General features: G+C 33.2%; 3 protein-coding genes across 3 annotated transcripts; all 3 read left to right on the forward strand.

Moving 5' to 3' along the window:
* The first annotated feature begins 293 nt into the window (after positions 1-293).
* On the forward strand, positions 294-1,793 carry LOC120129162 (scopoletin 8-hydroxylase-like). The gene is made up of 3 exons (XM_039146737.1): positions 294-843; positions 935-1,280; positions 1,367-1,793. The coding sequence occupies exons 1-3, from the start codon at positions 338-340 to the stop codon at positions 1,628-1,630; spliced, it is 1,116 nt and encodes a 371-aa protein (XP_039002668.1). The 5' UTR covers positions 294-337; the 3' UTR covers positions 1,631-1,793.
* A 1,503-nt stretch (positions 1,794-3,296) lies between these two features.
* On the forward strand, positions 3,297-7,428 carry LOC120129089 (post-GPI attachment to proteins factor 3-like). Its single transcript, XM_039146686.1, has 6 exons — positions 3,297-3,405; positions 3,614-3,711; positions 5,453-5,714; positions 5,820-6,016; positions 6,687-6,874; positions 7,001-7,428. The coding sequence occupies exons 2-6, from the start codon at positions 3,614-3,616 to the stop codon at positions 7,285-7,287; spliced, it is 1,032 nt and encodes a 343-aa protein (XP_039002617.1). The 5' UTR covers positions 3,297-3,405; the 3' UTR covers positions 7,288-7,428.
* A 2,696-nt stretch (positions 7,429-10,124) lies between these two features.
* Positions 10,125-10,470, forward strand: LOC120129159 (PHD finger-like domain-containing protein 5A). The gene has a single exon (XM_039146736.1). The coding sequence runs from the start codon at positions 10,138-10,140 to the stop codon at positions 10,468-10,470; it is 333 nt and encodes a 110-aa protein (XP_039002667.1). The 5' UTR covers positions 10,125-10,137.
* The last annotated feature ends 8,097 nt before the right edge of the window (positions 10,471-18,567 follow it).

Consider the following 18,567-nt stretch of genomic DNA (forward strand, 5'->3'; position numbering starts at 1 on the left):
TGCATTAGATACAAAAGTATTTTTTAGGGTGAGCACATATATGTTAATAACATAAATTTTTTTAAATGTGATGGTTATAAAAAAAATTTCAGAGTGGACATTGTCTATAAAACAAATAATTAATCGATGAAAAGTCAGATTTTAAGGAGGATACAAAAAATTTTAGAGTAATCATCGTCAATAAAATAAATAATTAATTAAAAAAATTTCAGATTTAGAAGGAGCAAAATCCACCCTGACAAAATCTGTGGCTCCGGCACTGTTCTGCGCTATTTTTAACGAGGCATTCACTCCGGTTTTCGTCCAACTATATTCTTCACATTCTTTTACACCGACAATGGCTCCAAATTTGGACGATGCCAAATCTATTTTTGAATTCGTTGTGAAAGAAGGGAATGGTATAAAAGGATTGGTGGATTCAGGCATTGCGAAGGTGCCAGAGGTTTACGTCCACCCGCCAAACGAACGTATAGACAAGCAAAACGCCATCAAACTCCAGCTGCCGCCCATCGATTTGTCGAAGCTGGACGGCCATGGCCCTCACCTCGATGAAGTGACCAACCAAATCATTAGAGCCGCAGAGACTCTGGGATTCTTCCAAGTTGTTAATCATGGAGTCCCTCTTCATCTACTCGAATCCATTAAAGACACCGCACATAAATTCTTCAGCTTGCCCCTCGAAAGGAAAACCGTTTATCTTGCACCTGTGAGTCCAACTCCACTAGTGAAGTACGGCACCAGCTTTAGACCAGATAAAGAGAAAGCATTAGGATGGAAAGATTATCTCCTCATGCAATACACTGATGATAACGAAGCTCTTCAATATTGGCCTGAAGAGATGAAGTGAGATTTTGATAAATTAATTGCTAGTTTTTATGTTTTTTTCTTTTAAAAAAATATATTTGACCCTTTTTTATATATGTTTTTTTTCTAGGGACGTGCTACTTGAGTACTTGAGGTCTTCAATGAACTTGGTGAAAAAATTGCTTCATGTTTTGTTGCGAAATTTAGGGATGGAACCGGATGACTCGATGATTCATGTACTTACCGGCAACACGATGATCAATATGATCTTCTATCCACCATGTCCTAATCCAGATCTCACTGTCGGGATTGGTCGTCACTCTGATATAGGTATTCTTACTGTCTTGTCACAATACGAAACTGGTGGTTTATATGTAAAAATCGAAGAAGATTCGGATTACGGAAAGGAAGGACAGTGGATAGAGATCCCTCCTACTCCCGATGTACTGGTCATCAATGTTGGCGATATGTTACAAGTAATTTCGGGACCTTTTTAAGTTGAAAATTCGAACAACTTTGAACCTAGATAATAACAAGTTTATGATTTGTGTTGTATTAGCAGGTGCTAAGCAATGGAGAGTACAGAAGTGCAGAGCATGTAGTTCGTCCCTCAAGCACAAATTCAAGGGTGTCGGTACCCATTTTCGCTATGCCGATAGAAACAGCGAAGATTGCACCATTGCCTCAAGTGGTGGAGAAAGATGGAATTGCTCTTTATAGAGAGGTGGTGTTTGGTGATTATATGAACAACATTTTTGAAAATGCACTCGCCGGAAAGAAGCCACTTGAGTTTGCTAAGATCAACTCTACTCACACCGGTTCTTAATTTTGATTATATCAACATGCTTCATCCAACCTTTACATATCGGTCATGTATTTGTGGTTATTTAATAGAATCTATCTATTCTTACCGTCTCCAGCCCTCATCTATACTCTACAACTTTATGTCTACTCTAAAGATGAAACAGTAATTCATCTCCAGCACGATCTGTACATTACCACTAACTCTGCTTTTCTATGTTTGAGTTTTATTAGTATTTTTTATGTTTTTATGTTTGTTGTAGTTTTTATATTTCAAAAAATTAGTATGTTTATTTATCTAATTTCAATGTATTTTTATCTATCTTGCAATTTAATCTACTTGAATTTATTATATTATGTTTAATTTTTATTTTATTGTGTAGAAATTATAATAAAAAAACATAAAAGATAGAATAAGAGAAAATAATGTAACAAAGAAAAGGAAAAGAGAAAAAGAAAATAACAAAAGAAAGTAAAAAAAATAACAAAAATAAAAAATCAGAAAAATAACAAAACATATATATAATAATATGTAGTGCAGCTACAGTGCAACGCCAGTTGTAGCGTGCAACTGTAGCTGTCGCTATAATCCAGCATTAAAGTGACGATGAGCTGGAGTTGAAATTCTCTAAAGTGGAGATTACAGCCACTCCAGCAATACGTTAGAGTTGGTCTATAGGAGTTGGGAGTTTTGCAACTCATCCTCAAGTTGAGAATTTCACAATGGCAAGAAGCCACTTTTGATTTTGCAAGACAACAACAATATCATTTTTAAGGTATTTCCTTTGATATATTACATCCAATTACTTTTATTTAGGATAGATAAGTATTCATCCCAAAATTTAAATTTTCTTCAATTAATTATCTATTTTACTGATTATATTCACTTGAATTTTATTTGTGGTCACATCGTATAAAAAATTATAAGGATAGATACTTTTCTTAATCTTCTTTTAATTAATTTATGCCAAATTGAATTTAAGTTAAATTCTAGTAGTTAATATATATAAACTTACTCTTAAAAATATTTAATTACTTCCTTCATAGGTTGTCACTTGTCAAGCACGTGTTTAATTAGATATATAGCAGAGCTTAAGATAAGCCCTCTATAATATTTTAAATAATAATAAACAAATTGAATTTGTTTCTTTCTCTTATGGAGTAGTGGATGACACATTAATAGTATATTATTTCTTAACATCTAATCCCAATCATGCTTCACCAAGTGGGGATTTGTTTTTGTTTTATCTATTAATCATTTAATTTACATCAACTACGAGCTAATTTAGCAAGATAAAACAATAGCAGACGATCAATGAGTCAAATACTAATAATTATAAAATTATTAGTTATTTATTATTAATTATAAAATTATTAGTTATTTATTATTAATTTAGGCAAGTATAAGATAATACTTGTTCAAAGATGACTCTCAATAACTTGACATTAAATACTCACATTCTTAATATTTTTGGTGCTCGAACTCGAAACCTAAAAAAATAATAACAATTCATTCGTCACCAAAATCATTTGGCTAATAAAATTTATTAGTTAGGAATTTGTTTTGAAAGGCCCAATTAAGGTAAAAGAAGCAAACATTCCAAAATCCAATAAAATTATAATTGGGCCTGAAAACATTAATTTGCTATTTGAATGCCCATACCCTGCCAAAAGCCTACTGAAAAGTCCAAGGAAGTCAGCTTCAGCCATCGACTTTCATTTCTCAATTTCTTTGTTTTATCATTATAATCTAACTTTGCAATCTTACCAGGCTGCCCAATTGTATTCTCCAACCAAAAGGTAAAACAATTTGCTATATTTTCATTCATATTCTTCACTCACTCACTACTTTCTTCTTCTTTTTTTCTTCATGTTCTTCAAATACTTTTTCCTTTTTCTTTGGAACCGAAATTTCCCAGATTTCAAACTTGCCCATCAAAAGGTTTATAAGCTCCATTTGCTTGGTTTCTGATATTTTTCATTTCGCTAATCGTACTTTATCAATCAGATGATGATATATCGTTATTCTATAGCTTTGTTTCTGGTTTTCTCGTTTCTTGTTGGTGCTTTGGATGCCAGTGCTGGTGATGCTGATCCGCTTTACAGGTTTTTCGGGGTTTTTATTTTAATTTTTCCTTCATTACCCATATTTCTTTTTATCCCTTTTTATTCTGTTTATCGTGTTAATGTTCTAATTTTAGCTTATGCTTCATACAAGTTTGTTTATAGTAGGAAAAGGAATTAATTTTCCAATTATCTTGGAGAAGTTGCTATTACTTGGTGTTCGTTTCAATTAAAAAGTATGCTTAGTTATTGATTTTAGATAAGAATGCTGAAGGATCTTGAGAGTTTATCAAGTGTTGTAAAGTTTGGACCTTACGGTGTCTACTGCAAAGACATGCATATTACTTTAGATCTTAGTTTGGAAGTTGTTTCATTAGAAATAATTGTTATACCATTTATTTGGTTAACTAGTAAGGGCATGTCCTTCAATAAGAAATGCAATGGATGCTTTATTGTGATGGGTTTTTGTTTCTATCTAAATAGATAAACTAGGGATTCTCCACTGGCTGTTATACCATTCATTTGGTTAACTAGCAGGGGCATGTCCTTTATATTGATCATGTGTAAAATGAGGAATTTCGATGTTTCTTGTTAAAATTTGGGATGTAACTAGGAGCGGCTTTGAAAACACGTGGAAAATGTGCACTTGCAAATATAGTATGAAGTTTGACTGTAAGTTAAAGGCACTTCATGTTAATGAAGGAGCTCATTAAGGTTGATAATTGATTGCTTGGCATGACCCTTGGTTAGATCAAGAGTAATTTCCTCTCATGTCTCGGACAAACTTATGTTGGTCACAACAATTAAAGTTCTTTTTGATTGCAAATGTTTGTGTCAGCGAGTTAAGTCTCTAGTATTTCTTCTATTAGTCCTAATGATCTTAATGAGAGAAGAATTTGAAGTTATTTTACTCATCTTTGTGGTCAAAAAGCAAGCTTTCAGGTGATTGAAAGCTTATTTAGATTAGATTAGATATTATATTGAACGCCCTAAAGTCCTTAACACAAGCCAACTCAACAACACTCAAATCTTAGTTCACTATCTGAGGTGATAAGTTATCAAGATTAGCACCTCACTGAAACTAACAACTTTGTTATAGGGTATTTGTTTTTCTGGATAATTTCTTACAATTTAGTTGATTGATTCCTGGAATAATGAACGATTATAATGCCATTTTCTTGAAAAGGAGATTATAACAAGAAAAAAAATACTTGAGTTTGCTGCTGATACAGGAGTGACGTGGTATTTTTGGTCATTAACTTGTAGTGTGCTAAGATAAATGTGTTAGGTGATATAACCTCTTAGAATTGTAAGTATTGCTTGTCTAGGATTATTTATAAGCCTCCCTAGGTTTTAAGTCTTGATTTTACTGATTTTCTGGGCATTTGTGGAAGCCATCAGCAGTTTGTAGATTCTACCTAAAGTCAGCTGAAAGGTGTATATCATTGGGAAAGTTATATTTTGGAGAAGAAATACTCATATATTACTGATTTGGGTGTTACTCTACCGGCATTAAGCTTTTACAAAGCTGTCTAAAGAAAGAGAGAGAGAGGGAGAATGAAAGAAAGAAAGGAAATAAATGATGAATGAATAAAGTAGATTGATTCACACCTTAATTCTCAGTGTAATTTGAAATGAGGCTAGCATTTTACTTGTTATAAATTTCAATATGCCGCATTCTTTCACTGACTTGAAACTAATTTAATCCTGATTCCTATACCCCTTTTTTATGAATTGATTTAGACATTTAAGTAGTCTAAACATGGATTGCTTTTTACTTTAGGGCTTGTGTGGCAGAATGTGAGAAAACTGGATGTGTTGGGGGAAGATGCTTTCCACAGTGCAAGTTTCCTTCTGATGATGTTGCCAATGATAGTCCATGGTATATGCAAGAACCACTTTACTTGAAGTGGAAACAATGGGATTGCCAAAGTGATTGCCGTTACAATTGCATGGTTGACAGAGAGAAAGAACGGGAAGCAGTTGGTAATGGACCTGTCAAGTATCATGGTAAATGGCCCTTCAAGCGAGTTGTTGGAATTCAGGTTTGCTTCTTTACTGTTACCCTATTAACATATTTTTGGTTTTCATGGAATTTTATGGTTTTCTTTTTGCAGTATCCGTCTTGACCTCACTGTTAATTTGCTCAGGAACCAGCTTCCGTAGCTTTCTCTGCACTCAACCTAGCAATGCATTTTCATGGTTGGCTATCGTTCTCCATACTTATTTATTATAACTTGCCTTTAAGACAAGGTAAGAAGGCATACTATGAATTTGCAAGTTTGTGGAACATATATGGACTCTTGGCAATGAACTCATGGCTCTGGAGTGCTGTTTTCCATAGTCGGTAATCATTTTTCCATTCTTCACTTCTCCCACTATTTCCCATGAGGATAAGTTTGATTGGAACTTTGCATCAATATTGTGGGTGATTCTTTTGAGATAGAAATATTGGTCTGCTACATTAGAGTAGACGTTATTTGTTGCTTTGTTGATTAAAATCATAAACCGATGTTACAAGGGGAACTGCAAAAAATTAATCTAGCGAATAAATGCTTCTTGCTCCAGTACTGCCTTATCAAAATCAGATCCTGAAACTGGCATTCTAAATAGAACCTATTTTTGCTTCCCTCTCCTTACTCAAGTCTGTATTCTGTGTTGCAAGTGCTTGGATTCAATTGTCACGGTCAGATGTATTAGACATGGTATGTTTTTAACTTTTAGCGAGGTTTAGAAGATCGTATCCTCATTATGATGTCTAGCTTAAGGCATCCATTAATTAATGTAATTTGTCATTGTGCCTTGCAGCTGGATTTTTTTTTTTTTTTTTGATGAATGCATTCTCTCTGTTAATTGGCACACATTTGGTTATGTTGCATTTTCATTGATGTTTTATCTAGATTGCAAAATATTTGGCTTAGTTGTCCTAATCACAAATCACGCACATGCTTAGAAACTCTAAGCTCACCCTAATGATTGTTTCAATTATGACAGTGGCATGTTTTTTTGAACCACAGTGATGTGGAATTGACAGAAAAACTAGACTACTCATCCGCTGTGTCACTTCTTGGGTACTCTCTTATTCTAGCCATACTTAGATGTTTCAATGTGAGAGTTGAGGCGGCTAGAGTAATGGTTGCTGCTCCATTTCTTGCCTTTGTGACTACCCATATATTGTACCTCAACTTTTACGCGTTCGACTACGGTAAGATCTCTGTTCTTTGATAGTTTGTTTCTACTTCTAACATTTGGTTGGTTCAAGGTTTAAATGCTCGGTACATGATTTCCGTGCATTACCGGGCATAATTACATGGTACGAAACATTGTACAGGGTGGAACATGAAAGTTTGTGTAGTGATGGGGATTGCTCAACTTCTGATTTGGGCAATTTGGGCTGGTGTCACTCGCCATCCTAGTCGTTGGAAGTGTTGGGTAGTGGTCATTGGAGGAGGTCTCGCGATGCTTCTGGAGATCTACGATTTTCCTCCATATCAAGGATTCTTTGATGCCCATGCTATATGGCATGCCACAACTATCCCACTTACCTACCTGTGGTGGAGCTTCATCAGGGATGACGCCAGGTTTCAGACTTCCATCCTCCTTCGGAAGGCTGATTAGCCGCTCGCATAAAACTAACATCATTCGGTAGCATCTTTGCCTTTCACAAAGCCTTTTGTCGTCGTGCTTTTTACATATCATATTTCCCTGTTATTTATGATGCTGAAATGGAGGAGTTCTACTCACTACTGGGTTGCAATTTGAAAAAAAAAACATTTTTATTGGAATTGCTAAACAGAACATGGGTTCATTTGTAGATTCCAAACATTATATTTTGTTATGTCTGAACTTAACCGTGTTAGTTTTTACAGTTGTGTGTTTCGTTCCGTGATCTTCAAAATATGTTCTAATTTACGAGCATTCATGCCCTTGTGTGGTCCAACAAATGGTACTCTTATAGGAAAGTCTAAGAAGAAATTAGGCAAATTAAGGACTCGAAACCCAATTTTATCAAATTCACTTTATAACATTAAATTAAGGCTATATACAACTAAATAACCATTTATGGTTTATGCAGACCTATGGCAATACACAACTATATCAACATCTACATCTATAATAAATAATATACATCTATATTTTTAAAAAACAATAAATTAAACCTTCATTAAACAAAAGATAAAATACAATAAATATAATATAATTCTGATATAAAAATTCAAATAGCGAGAATAAAAATAAAATCAAAATATTTTTTAAATACATTTTATCCTTTAAAAAAATCTAGCAACTATTAATAACATCCACGTCTCTATTTAAAACTAAAAGTAATATTAACCTAGACGTGAAGATTAAAGACCAATATAACATATTGTTCCATAAACAATTTTAAAGCACCGATAAATTCTACAAAATAATTTAACCATACGTGACCGTTAATTTTTCTTAATCAAAAGATGTCATGTGACGATTGCAACATCAACTACCAAACTAAAACGCGTTGGCTAAAAATTCTTATTGAAAGTAGCATTTAATAATTGTTTAAATTTTAAATAAAACGTTAATTTGCACGTTAGAGTTTTAATTTAGTTTATAGAGTTGGATAGTGTTGAATTTTATATTAGGAATGCGGATTTTTAGAAAGTTATACTAATAATTTAGGAGTAAGAAATTATAAAAGTATTATAATTATCATAAGTAGAAAATATAAAAATATATATATCAAATGAAATTTTATTATTAATAACCTATTGTAAAATAATAATTATTATGATAAATAATTGTGGTGATAAAAAATTGTTTAAAGTAACAATTATTGTTAAAATTAATCATTTAAATATACGAATTAAATGACTTCAGTGGTTAAGTATAATTGTTATTCTTAGAGATAATGAATTTGAGCACGACGTTTGTAGAGATATTTAAAGGTTCATTATCAAATAGTTAGAGGTCTTTCGAATAGATATTATCATATAATCATTATAGACTAATAAAAAAATAGACACATTTAAACTAAATTTTAGTCCACAGTGTTTGGTTCCTCGTTATACAGGATTTTTTTAACAACGATATTTAAATTAAATGGATTTTTTGGACCAATTACATAATTTACCCTAATTACTAGTAGTTCCTCGAGATGACCACCCCGCCACCCTCCTTCCCATAAAACCCTCTGTCCATGCAACCCAATTGCTCTCTCACACCACACCTTATACAACAACCAATCCAAGAAAACTTCTCGAAAAAATGGGTTCCAAGGTTTCAGCATCAACTCTCTTCCTTGTTTCCCTCAACCTTGTTTTTTTAAGTTTGGTTAGCTCTCTAACTACTGATCCAAACTGCCCTCAGGATCTGGGTGTTTTCCAGTCAGCTCTGACATCGGCGTTCTTTGGGGCGGGACCAAACCCTAACAGCGAATGCCGTAAACGATTTCAGGGCCTGAGTGATGCCACTGGCGGATGCATGTTGAACCCAGGGTGGGCACCCTGGATACCGAATTTATTTACGTTAGTTGTTTATTTTATTAAAGGTGTCCATCCTGAAATTTTATTTGTGTTCACTCTAAAAATTTAATTTTTTTATATTAGTCGTTCATTTTACTAAAGGTAACTATCTTAAAATTAGTCGTTCATTTTACTAAAGGTAACTATCTTAAAATTTTATTTTTGTCCATTCCATACGATTTTTTATTATTATTAACATATATGTCTCGTAACAAATATTTTTGGATCTATCATATGCAGCCGCTTGCATGTGCCGAATCTTGGTAGCCAATAGGGACAGAATTCCTGTCGGTGTCGGCCTTAACACTGAAGAATATGTTCATGAAGTATTGCGGCAGGAACCCCAACGCCCACAATTGCCCTTGAAAACTGTTGGACTTAAAATAGTGAAGGCCCATCTACTGCTACTCTTACGCTTACATGACATGAATTATCTATAATGATTCCTGGAGTTTACGATACTTATACGTTTCTTTTGCATGAATGATAATAAAATGATGGGTTTGTTAAGATATTACTTCGTTCCATGTCTTCATGTTAATTCTCGAAATCTTTTAGGTTAAAATGATATAATATATATAATGTTAAACTATCCTTTTGTGTTTTTGTATTTGTATCTAAATCTAACTCCAATAATTATTATACGCAGCATCTAATTCTATAAAAAAATAAATCAAATATCTGCTCTAAAGTCAAAACTTGGCGGGCGAGAAATAAAAATTGTATATGTAGTTGTTATTTTTTTACTTTCTTTGGAATTTCTTTTTTTTCATTTTACTGTTTTTTATAAGACTATTTTAAGTTTGAGAAACAATACCAAGTAACGTGGAGGGCAAGCAACCAAGGGAGCAGAAACAAGCACAGATATGTCTTCTCATTCTTTCAGGTTCGCTCTTCCTTTTCCCTTTTCTCGGCATTTTTGAATTGTATTACTTATATACAGGGGAAGGTGGTGTTGATTACTACAATGGCCAAGCACCATCCTGATTTGATCATGTGCCGGAAACAACCTGGTATTGCCATTGGACGGCTTTGCGAGAAATGTGACAGTAAGTGTGTAATCTGCGACTCTTTGGTGCGACCTTGCACGCTTGTGCGGGTATGTGACGAATGTAACTATGGATCGTTGCAGGGTGGATGTGTCAGCTGTGGAGGACCAGGAATATCTGATGCATACTACTGCAAAGAGTGTGTTCAGCTTGAGAAGGACCGAGATGGCTGCCCCAAAATCATCAACCTTGGCAATGCCAGAACCGACTTGTTCTATGAACGTAATAAATATGGTTTTAAGAAGAGATGATTACCAAAAAAGCAATAACCATCTGAGGCTAAGGGGAAGGAGCTGTCGTTTTCTATGTATTTGGGACTTTGGTTTCTGAATTGTTCTCGTACTCTAGTATAACCTTTTAGGGTAATATGGTTCACGGAATGTAAGATTATCATTGGGAAAAATATTACTAGAATGTTACATTATTTAGCACATTACTCGGAATATTGTATTATCTTGTTTGATTTGTTTGATAAGAATATAAGATTATAATGTTTGAACGAATGAATATAAGATAAGAAAATTTTATATTTTACCAAATTGTCCTTGAGATAGATTTTCTTTTTAACAAATGAAAGTTCATACAAAACATATTTTTTATTATTTCTAATTTATATATTTTTAATAAAATTTTTACACAAATAACTTAATAGATTTTTTAATTATATTTATTTTTTTAAATATTAAAACATATTTACACCAATATAATTATGTGTTTAATTTTAGTTTCTAAAATATTGAGAGATATACATACTTATACTAGTGTAAGTATGTAACACCCTCAACCCGTACCCGACCCGGATACGAGTCTGAGGTGTCACATTGACTTTTCAAACTTTGACACTTGATGAAAATCAAGGAAATTTAAAACTTTCATTAAAATAACATTGTTACTTTACACAAGTTAACCAAAACAAGACAAAAAATGATCGGAGCATTTGTAACTAACACTTTTCTTACATGGCAACACACTATACACCATCAAAATACATACTTTATCAGTTACTTCTGATTTGATCTTCTAGCAGTGCTGCTGTTCTTGCCATTCCTATTTTTATTCTTCCCGATTCTTGGTACCTACGTGTAAATCACTTACACGCTAAGTCACAGACTTAGTGAGGCATCATAAAATATATAATACACTTATAACATGTAACAATATAGACATACTATATTATTATATCATATTATCTATACTCATTTCATTATCTCAAACAAAATCATCTCAAATTACATATAAATAAATAAATAAATATGCATAGATCATTATTAATCTCCTTCTTAATCCCTGTGCATACGTGATTCAATACAAGCAATGGTAACATGATAAAATACAATCATACAAACTCTTTTCATATCTTTTATAGGCTCATGTACATTACTGAGAACTTAAGGTATTTGAGTACATTGAGGTTGTGCACCACTATGTTGTCGTATAAATGTCTCGAATGACCTATCCAGAGGTCATAAAGAACCTCGACAACTGTCCATAGGTCCTGAAGAACCTAGGTAAACTATCCATATGTCTCATAGAATATAGGTAAAATGTCCATATGTCTCGAAAGACATAGGTAAACCCTCGACTCTTGGCATACCAACTATACCCTAGCTCTCAAATCACATAACATGTGCATTATCATTTATAACAGTTCACATATTAACATCACTTATTCATATCATTTCTCTTATAAACACATATCTCTTCTTTTCTGTCACGTATCCCATGTACGTGTAACCATTGATCTTATAATCACATATTTCTTTTCTTCTGTCACATACCACATGTATGTGTAAAACTCTATCTCATATCATATAACATGTAATACAAGTGCATGTAATCACGTATTAAATGTGATAACGTAGATCATATCACTCAGTCTTCTCTATATGCACATATCACATTCATATTTCATAGTCATATAAGTTCATAAATTTATATACACATCTATATCATGTAACATTCACTATAACATATAAACATATGTTGAAAACATTTTTGTATTTCGATATAACAAATTAAGTTAAATGAATTTTAAGATTTTACAAATGATTTTCTAAAAGTATATTCGATTTAATTACTCGAATATCAAATTATTACTCCAAGTCTTTTAAGATCAATTTCAAACCTTATTAAATGGGTAAAATTGTGTTTTATACTTAATATATTTTTTGAAACAATTTTCACAAAGTATTTTGAACCAAAAGCAAGCCTAAAATCAATTTTTCAGAGTGATGCACCGATGTACCAATCCATGCATCGATGCACCATGAATTAAATTGAACATCGAATGCATTTCATGCATCGATGCACATACTATGCACCGATGCACTGAGAATTTTATGAAAACATCGAATGCATTTGATGCATCGATGCACCAGCCATGCATCGATGCACTCTGGCTATTTTGAAACATCGAATGCACTTGATGCATCGATGCACTAAGGGTCCAACGGTCAAAATATTTGAATTTTACACGGATGCACCGATGCACCATGGGTATGCATCGATGCACTGATGCTCCCAACTATTTTTAATTAATTGTTTTCACACTTAAACGGCTATATTAACTCCACTAATCATCCCCAACGTTCAGAAGTGATTCAAGGTGTATTTAAGCAAGCTTAGAAGCCATTGATCAATAACAAGAAACATCAAGCAACTAGAATCAAGAGAGAATCAAAGAGAAAGCATCAAACCTCAAGTTTGAGCATTTCAAGCCTATTTTTCATTCAATATTTATTTTGCTTTCAAGAGCACTTATTGTGCTCAATTGTATTCATTCTTGAGTGTTCTTTTCTTTGTTCTAGAATTGTGCAAACAATCTACCTTGTGAGGATTTCCTTGTAAGTTTGCAAATTTGTATTGTTCTCTTTGGGAGAGAGTGTTCTCAAGAATTTGGGGTATAATTCTTGAGGGTTTGTAAGGTTACTCTTTGTCCTCAAAAGAAAGACAAATTAGTGAATTTGTGGAAAATCCTTAGTGTGGATAACTAAGGTAGTGGACGTAGACTTTGGTTGAGAAAGTCGAACCACTCTAAATCGCTGTGCAATTTCTTTCAATTTTCTGCAAAAGCTTCCACCAAAATTTTTATTGCCAATTCACCCCCCTCTTGGCCAATTCCGTCAATCGATTAACTCAACAACATATATGCATATAATCATCCATCTCATACTCTACCACACAAGCATTTGAGTACATTCATATGAGTCATATAAAATGTGGTGAATAATGTGGTGAATCATATGTAAACATATATAACTTACACACATTTAATCCAAACTATAATATATGCATGTTCATACTATTATACTATGACATTTATCTCGGAAATAGACTTATTGCAAATCTTATTTCCATTACCTTATACCTATATTATGCACTCACCTTAGCCTTGCTTGCTTTGATTTGATCCTAATCCCTCGATTATTCTGGAATAATATTACGCTCTAAATCTATATAGCAATACATTGATACATATCAGTATACTAATTGATATGTTTTAAACTATCACTTTTTACACTAAAAGAAAGGCTATTTCATCTCTTAATGAAAGGTATGTATCGATGCATCCCTTAACGAGTGCATCGATGCACTATCTATGCATCAGTACACAATTCACATTCAATGTTATCTTAAGAGGGTACATCGATGCACTAATTGCGTTTGATGTTTATTTGTTTGTGAGTGCATCAGTACTCGGTACACATTGAATGTGCATCGATGCACATCACACAACCCAGAAATTCCAGTTAGAGCACGAAATTCACTTTCTTTTTAGCTCAACTCTTCATATTTCATTCCCTTTTAATATTCTTAACTCACATACACATATTCAAACTCATTTCTATTCATTAATCACCTCTTTAACCTCAAAATCCTATCCTCCATATGTAATTCAAAAATTACACTAAATTTTCAACATGTTCCAAATTCAATTCTATTGCTTCTAACTTCTTAATTAGACCCTTGACAAGTTAAATTTGGTCTGGAAATCTAATAAATATCTTTCAACCAAGATTTCATTTATTCACTTCATTCATTTAATCCTTTATATACATTTCCTCTTACTGTTTTATGACAATTTAAGCTTTCCATAAGCTTAAGAGTCACTTGATAATCAAAACCAAACTTAAAATTCAACTAAAAAATCAACTAATAAGAACTTTCACCTTTGCCTTGAGCTCCCACGTATGAAAAAGAAAGGAGAAAAAGAGGACTCTGGAAGATGGGATATTTCTTCCTTTCATCCACGTGGGTTACTCCCTTAAAAAGGAAAAAAATAAAAATCTTTCCTTGCCAAATTACCATTTGTTAGGATTTTCGGAAGCTCGAAACGACAACCGGAACGATTTACAAAGAGGGGTCGGAACGGTTTTGTGTTTAGGGAGTAAGGAGATTGAAAGATAGAGAATTGCACAGCGATTTATAGTGGTTCGACTTTCTCAAACAAAGTCTACGTCCACTACCTTAGCTCCTCACCAAGGATTTTCCAACAAATTCACTAATTTGTTCTTTCTTTTGAGGATAAAGAGTAACCTTACAAACTCCCTAGTTTTTCCGGGCTAAACTAGAACCTTTCCCTAGCTTTTACACGGGATAAGCTAGAACCTTTCCCCTTTACAAAAGGATAAAATAAGTAAACAAGAAAACCTCTCTAAGGTAGGTGTTTACAAGATTGAGCTCACAAGAACAAAATATTTACAAGAGAAAGATGAAATAAGATTGAAAAACTCTTCTCTTGTGTTTGATTGCTTGGATAGTTGTTCTCTACCTTCTTCAAGTGTCCTCAGCTTGTATTTATAGCTTGGAATGAGTTTGAAGTCGTATATAGCCGTTGGGGATGTTTTGGAGCCGTTTGGGAATGATTTTTCTACTCAAAAAGGCTGCCCAGAATGGGGGGAATCGGTACCCCTTCATAGGGAATCGATACCCCTTCATAATATTCAAATATTATGACCGTTGGGCTGATGAACAGTGAGGGAATCGGTACCCCCTTGGGGGGAATCGGTTCCCCTTTTACAAACTGGAATTTTTGAGCCTCGGGTTACTGTTCAAACAGTGATTTACTGTTCAAATAGTAATTTACTGTTCAAATAGTAAATTACTATTCATAAAAACATTTTTGTGCTCAATTTTAAATTAAAAGAACTTTGAATTATTTTTGTAAATTTTGAATAAATTCAATTAAGTCCAAAAACATTTTGTAAATTCAATTCAAGTCCAAAAACCATTTTGTAAATTCAATTCAAGTCCAAAAACCATTTTGCCTTAAATTGTTATATCGAAACATAGTTCAACAATCTCCCCCTTTTTGATATAACAAAACATTTGAAAAATTGTTTTTGGCAAAACTCCCCCTTAATAAAATGTTTAATGAAAAAGATACTAATTGTTGGAAAACATATGAAAATGTTAAGCTCCCCCTTTTTCATTAAGAAATTGAATTTTTCAAACCAAACTTCTCCCCCTTTTTGTTATATCAAAAATAATTCAATCTTTGAAGTTCTAAAATAACATTGGAGAATAAGTGATAAAATTGACATTTAAAAAATAATTTGAAAAATTAAAGCTCCCCCTTAATAATAGCATTCCAAAAAAAAATTAAGCTTTTAAGTACTTGACACTTAAACAAAATTGAATTTCAACAAAGAATAACAAACATGTTAGTAGCACATGAAATTCAATATATCCAAGACTAAAACACTTTATGCAATACCAATTGTTGAAATTTGATATTAATACCAATTGTTAAAATTAAGTGCATTTGCATAAAGTTTTCCAAAAATGCTATGCATTTTTAAAAATTTGATATCAATTGCTAGAGAGATATCATTTTCATTTAGACCACATGCATAAACATTCAAATTTAGGTCAAAAATTAAAATTTATAAAATCAAAGCATTTTAAAATCTGATATCAATTGTTAGAGAGATATCACTTGCATTAAAACCAATTTTGACCAAAATTCATTATGATGAACTAAAAATTATGAAAAATCATTAAAACTTTAAAATGTTCATCATAAAACCTTTTTAACATACATGAGATTAAAACAATGATGCATAATCATTTAAAACCAAAACTCATGCATGCTTAAAATCAAATGAGCAACCAAATAATCAAATTCAAAAACATTAAGCTTAGAGGTTACCCATTCCTTTTTCATGTGTGGCTAGAGCATCTTGAATATCATCATCTTCATCACCATTGCTCACACACACCTACAAGAGACATTCATTTCGATTTTGGTATCCAAATTACTTTGGATCCTTGGACGTTAGTTTCAATGCCCCTTGTTCCTTTCTGAACCCATACTTGTCTAATTTTAAAATGTTTTCCTTTCTTCAAAGGACAAGTATGTTCCAAATGACCATGAAAATGGCAATGTGAGCATTTTGCCATTTTTACACATAATAGGTTATTTTTAGAAATTAATTCTTTTTCTTTTGTTAAGCCTTCAAGCTTAACTTCTAACTCAAAATTTTTCTTTTCTAAATCTTTTATTTTGATTTTTGAAAGCTCTAAATCATTTTTCAAAATTTGATTTTGATTTTCAAAATCAACTTTTGCTTTCAAAATCAAATTATCTTTAATTTTGAGTTTTGAAATTAATTTCGTATATTTGGAATTCATGGTCTCAAATCCCAAATACAATCTATTATAAGCATCTTGTAACTCATCAAAAGTAAATGAATTAAATTCATTTGAGTTAGAAGATACCTCAACTTCTTCATGAGTGGCTATGAGGCATAGGTTGACTACTTCATCTTCATCATTGGAATCATCTTCATCACTCCAAGATGCAACAAATGTCTTCTTCCCCTTTTTCTTTAGAAGAGGACATTCATACATGACATGCCCCTTTCTTTGACAATCGAAACATACCGGGGGACTCTTCTTCTTGGTTGATTCATGTTTCACTTCCTTGGAAATCATGAATCTCTTGAGTTCCTTCAAGAGCTTGACCATTTCTTCTTTTTGTTCATCATCGTCTTCATCAACCTCATCACTTGAATCTTGATAGCTTTCATTGATGCCTACGTCCTCATTCTTCTTCTTCTTGTTTTTCTTCTCTTCCCTTTCTTCATCTTCCTTCACCATCATCTCATGAGTGAGAAGGGAACCAATCAGCTCGTCGAGAGTGAGAGACTTTAGGTTTCTTGCTTCGATAATGGCCGTCTTCTTTGATTGCCACTCCTTTGGAAGAGAGTAAATCATCTTCCTCACAAGCTTCTCATTTGGGATTACTTCTCCATATCCATTGAGACCGTTGACAATCATAGAGAATCTATCCGTCATAGCTTTGATGTCTTCATCGGGTTTCATCTTGAAGTTCTCGTAGCTATGGTTGAGAAGACTTTTCTTTGATTCCCTCACTTCGTCGGTTCCTTCATGAGTGACTTGGAGCTTATCCCAAATCTCTTTGGCATTGGAACAAGATGAGACTCTTCCATATTCATTTGGGCCTAAAGCACAAAATAGAATATGTATAGCCTTAGAATTAAGCTGAAAATTTTTCTGCTCTTCTCTACTCCAATCGTTGTACTTGCCGGGTGGAAAGGAGTAACCGTCCATGATTGAGTACCAAGCTCCTAGATTGTATGATTGAATGAAGTACATCATCTTATTCTTCCAATGTGCATAATTTGCTCCATTGAAGAAGGGTGGCTTGTTGACCGGTTGTGAATCCATAATAGGATATTCTTCAAGATAATAAGCACCGGAGGAAAAAGTCATTTCTTTGTCGGTTGCGTCGGGAATTGATAGAGCTTCTTCTAGGATCGTCTCAAGGTGGTTAAACCTTCTTAACGAGTTAGGCTCTGATGCCAATTGTTAGGATTTTCGGAAGCTCGAAACGACAACCGGAACGATTTACAAAGAGGGGTCGGAACGGTTTTGTGTTTAGGGAGTAAGGAGATTGAAAGATAGAGAATTGCACAGCGATTTATAGTGGTTCGACTTTCTCAAACAAAGTCTACGTCCACTACCTTAGCTCCTCACCAAGGATTTTCCAACAAATTCACTAATTTGTTCTTTCTTTTGAGGATAAAGAGTAACCTTACAAACTCCCTAGTTTTTCCGGGCTAAACTAGAACCTTTCCCTAGCTTTTACACGGGATAAGCTAGAACCTTTCCCCTTTACAAAAGGATAAAATAAGTAAACAAGAAAACATTTTGTAAATTCAATTCAAGTCCAAAAACCATTTTGTAAATTCAATTCAAGTCCAAAAACCATTTTGCCTTAAATTGTTATATCGAAACATAGTTCAACACCATTTTACCCTTTACTTAATTTAATAATTACCAACAATCATCCTCTAAATGTTCTAATTTAGTTCTTGAACTTT

Source organism: Hibiscus syriacus, unplaced genomic scaffold, assembly GCF_006381635.1.
Source record: "Hibiscus syriacus cultivar Baekdansim isolate YM2019G1 unplaced genomic scaffold, ASM638163v2 tig00110483_pilon, whole genome shotgun sequence".
NCBI classification, from domain to species: domain Eukaryota; kingdom Viridiplantae; phylum Streptophyta; class Magnoliopsida; order Malvales; family Malvaceae; genus Hibiscus; species Hibiscus syriacus.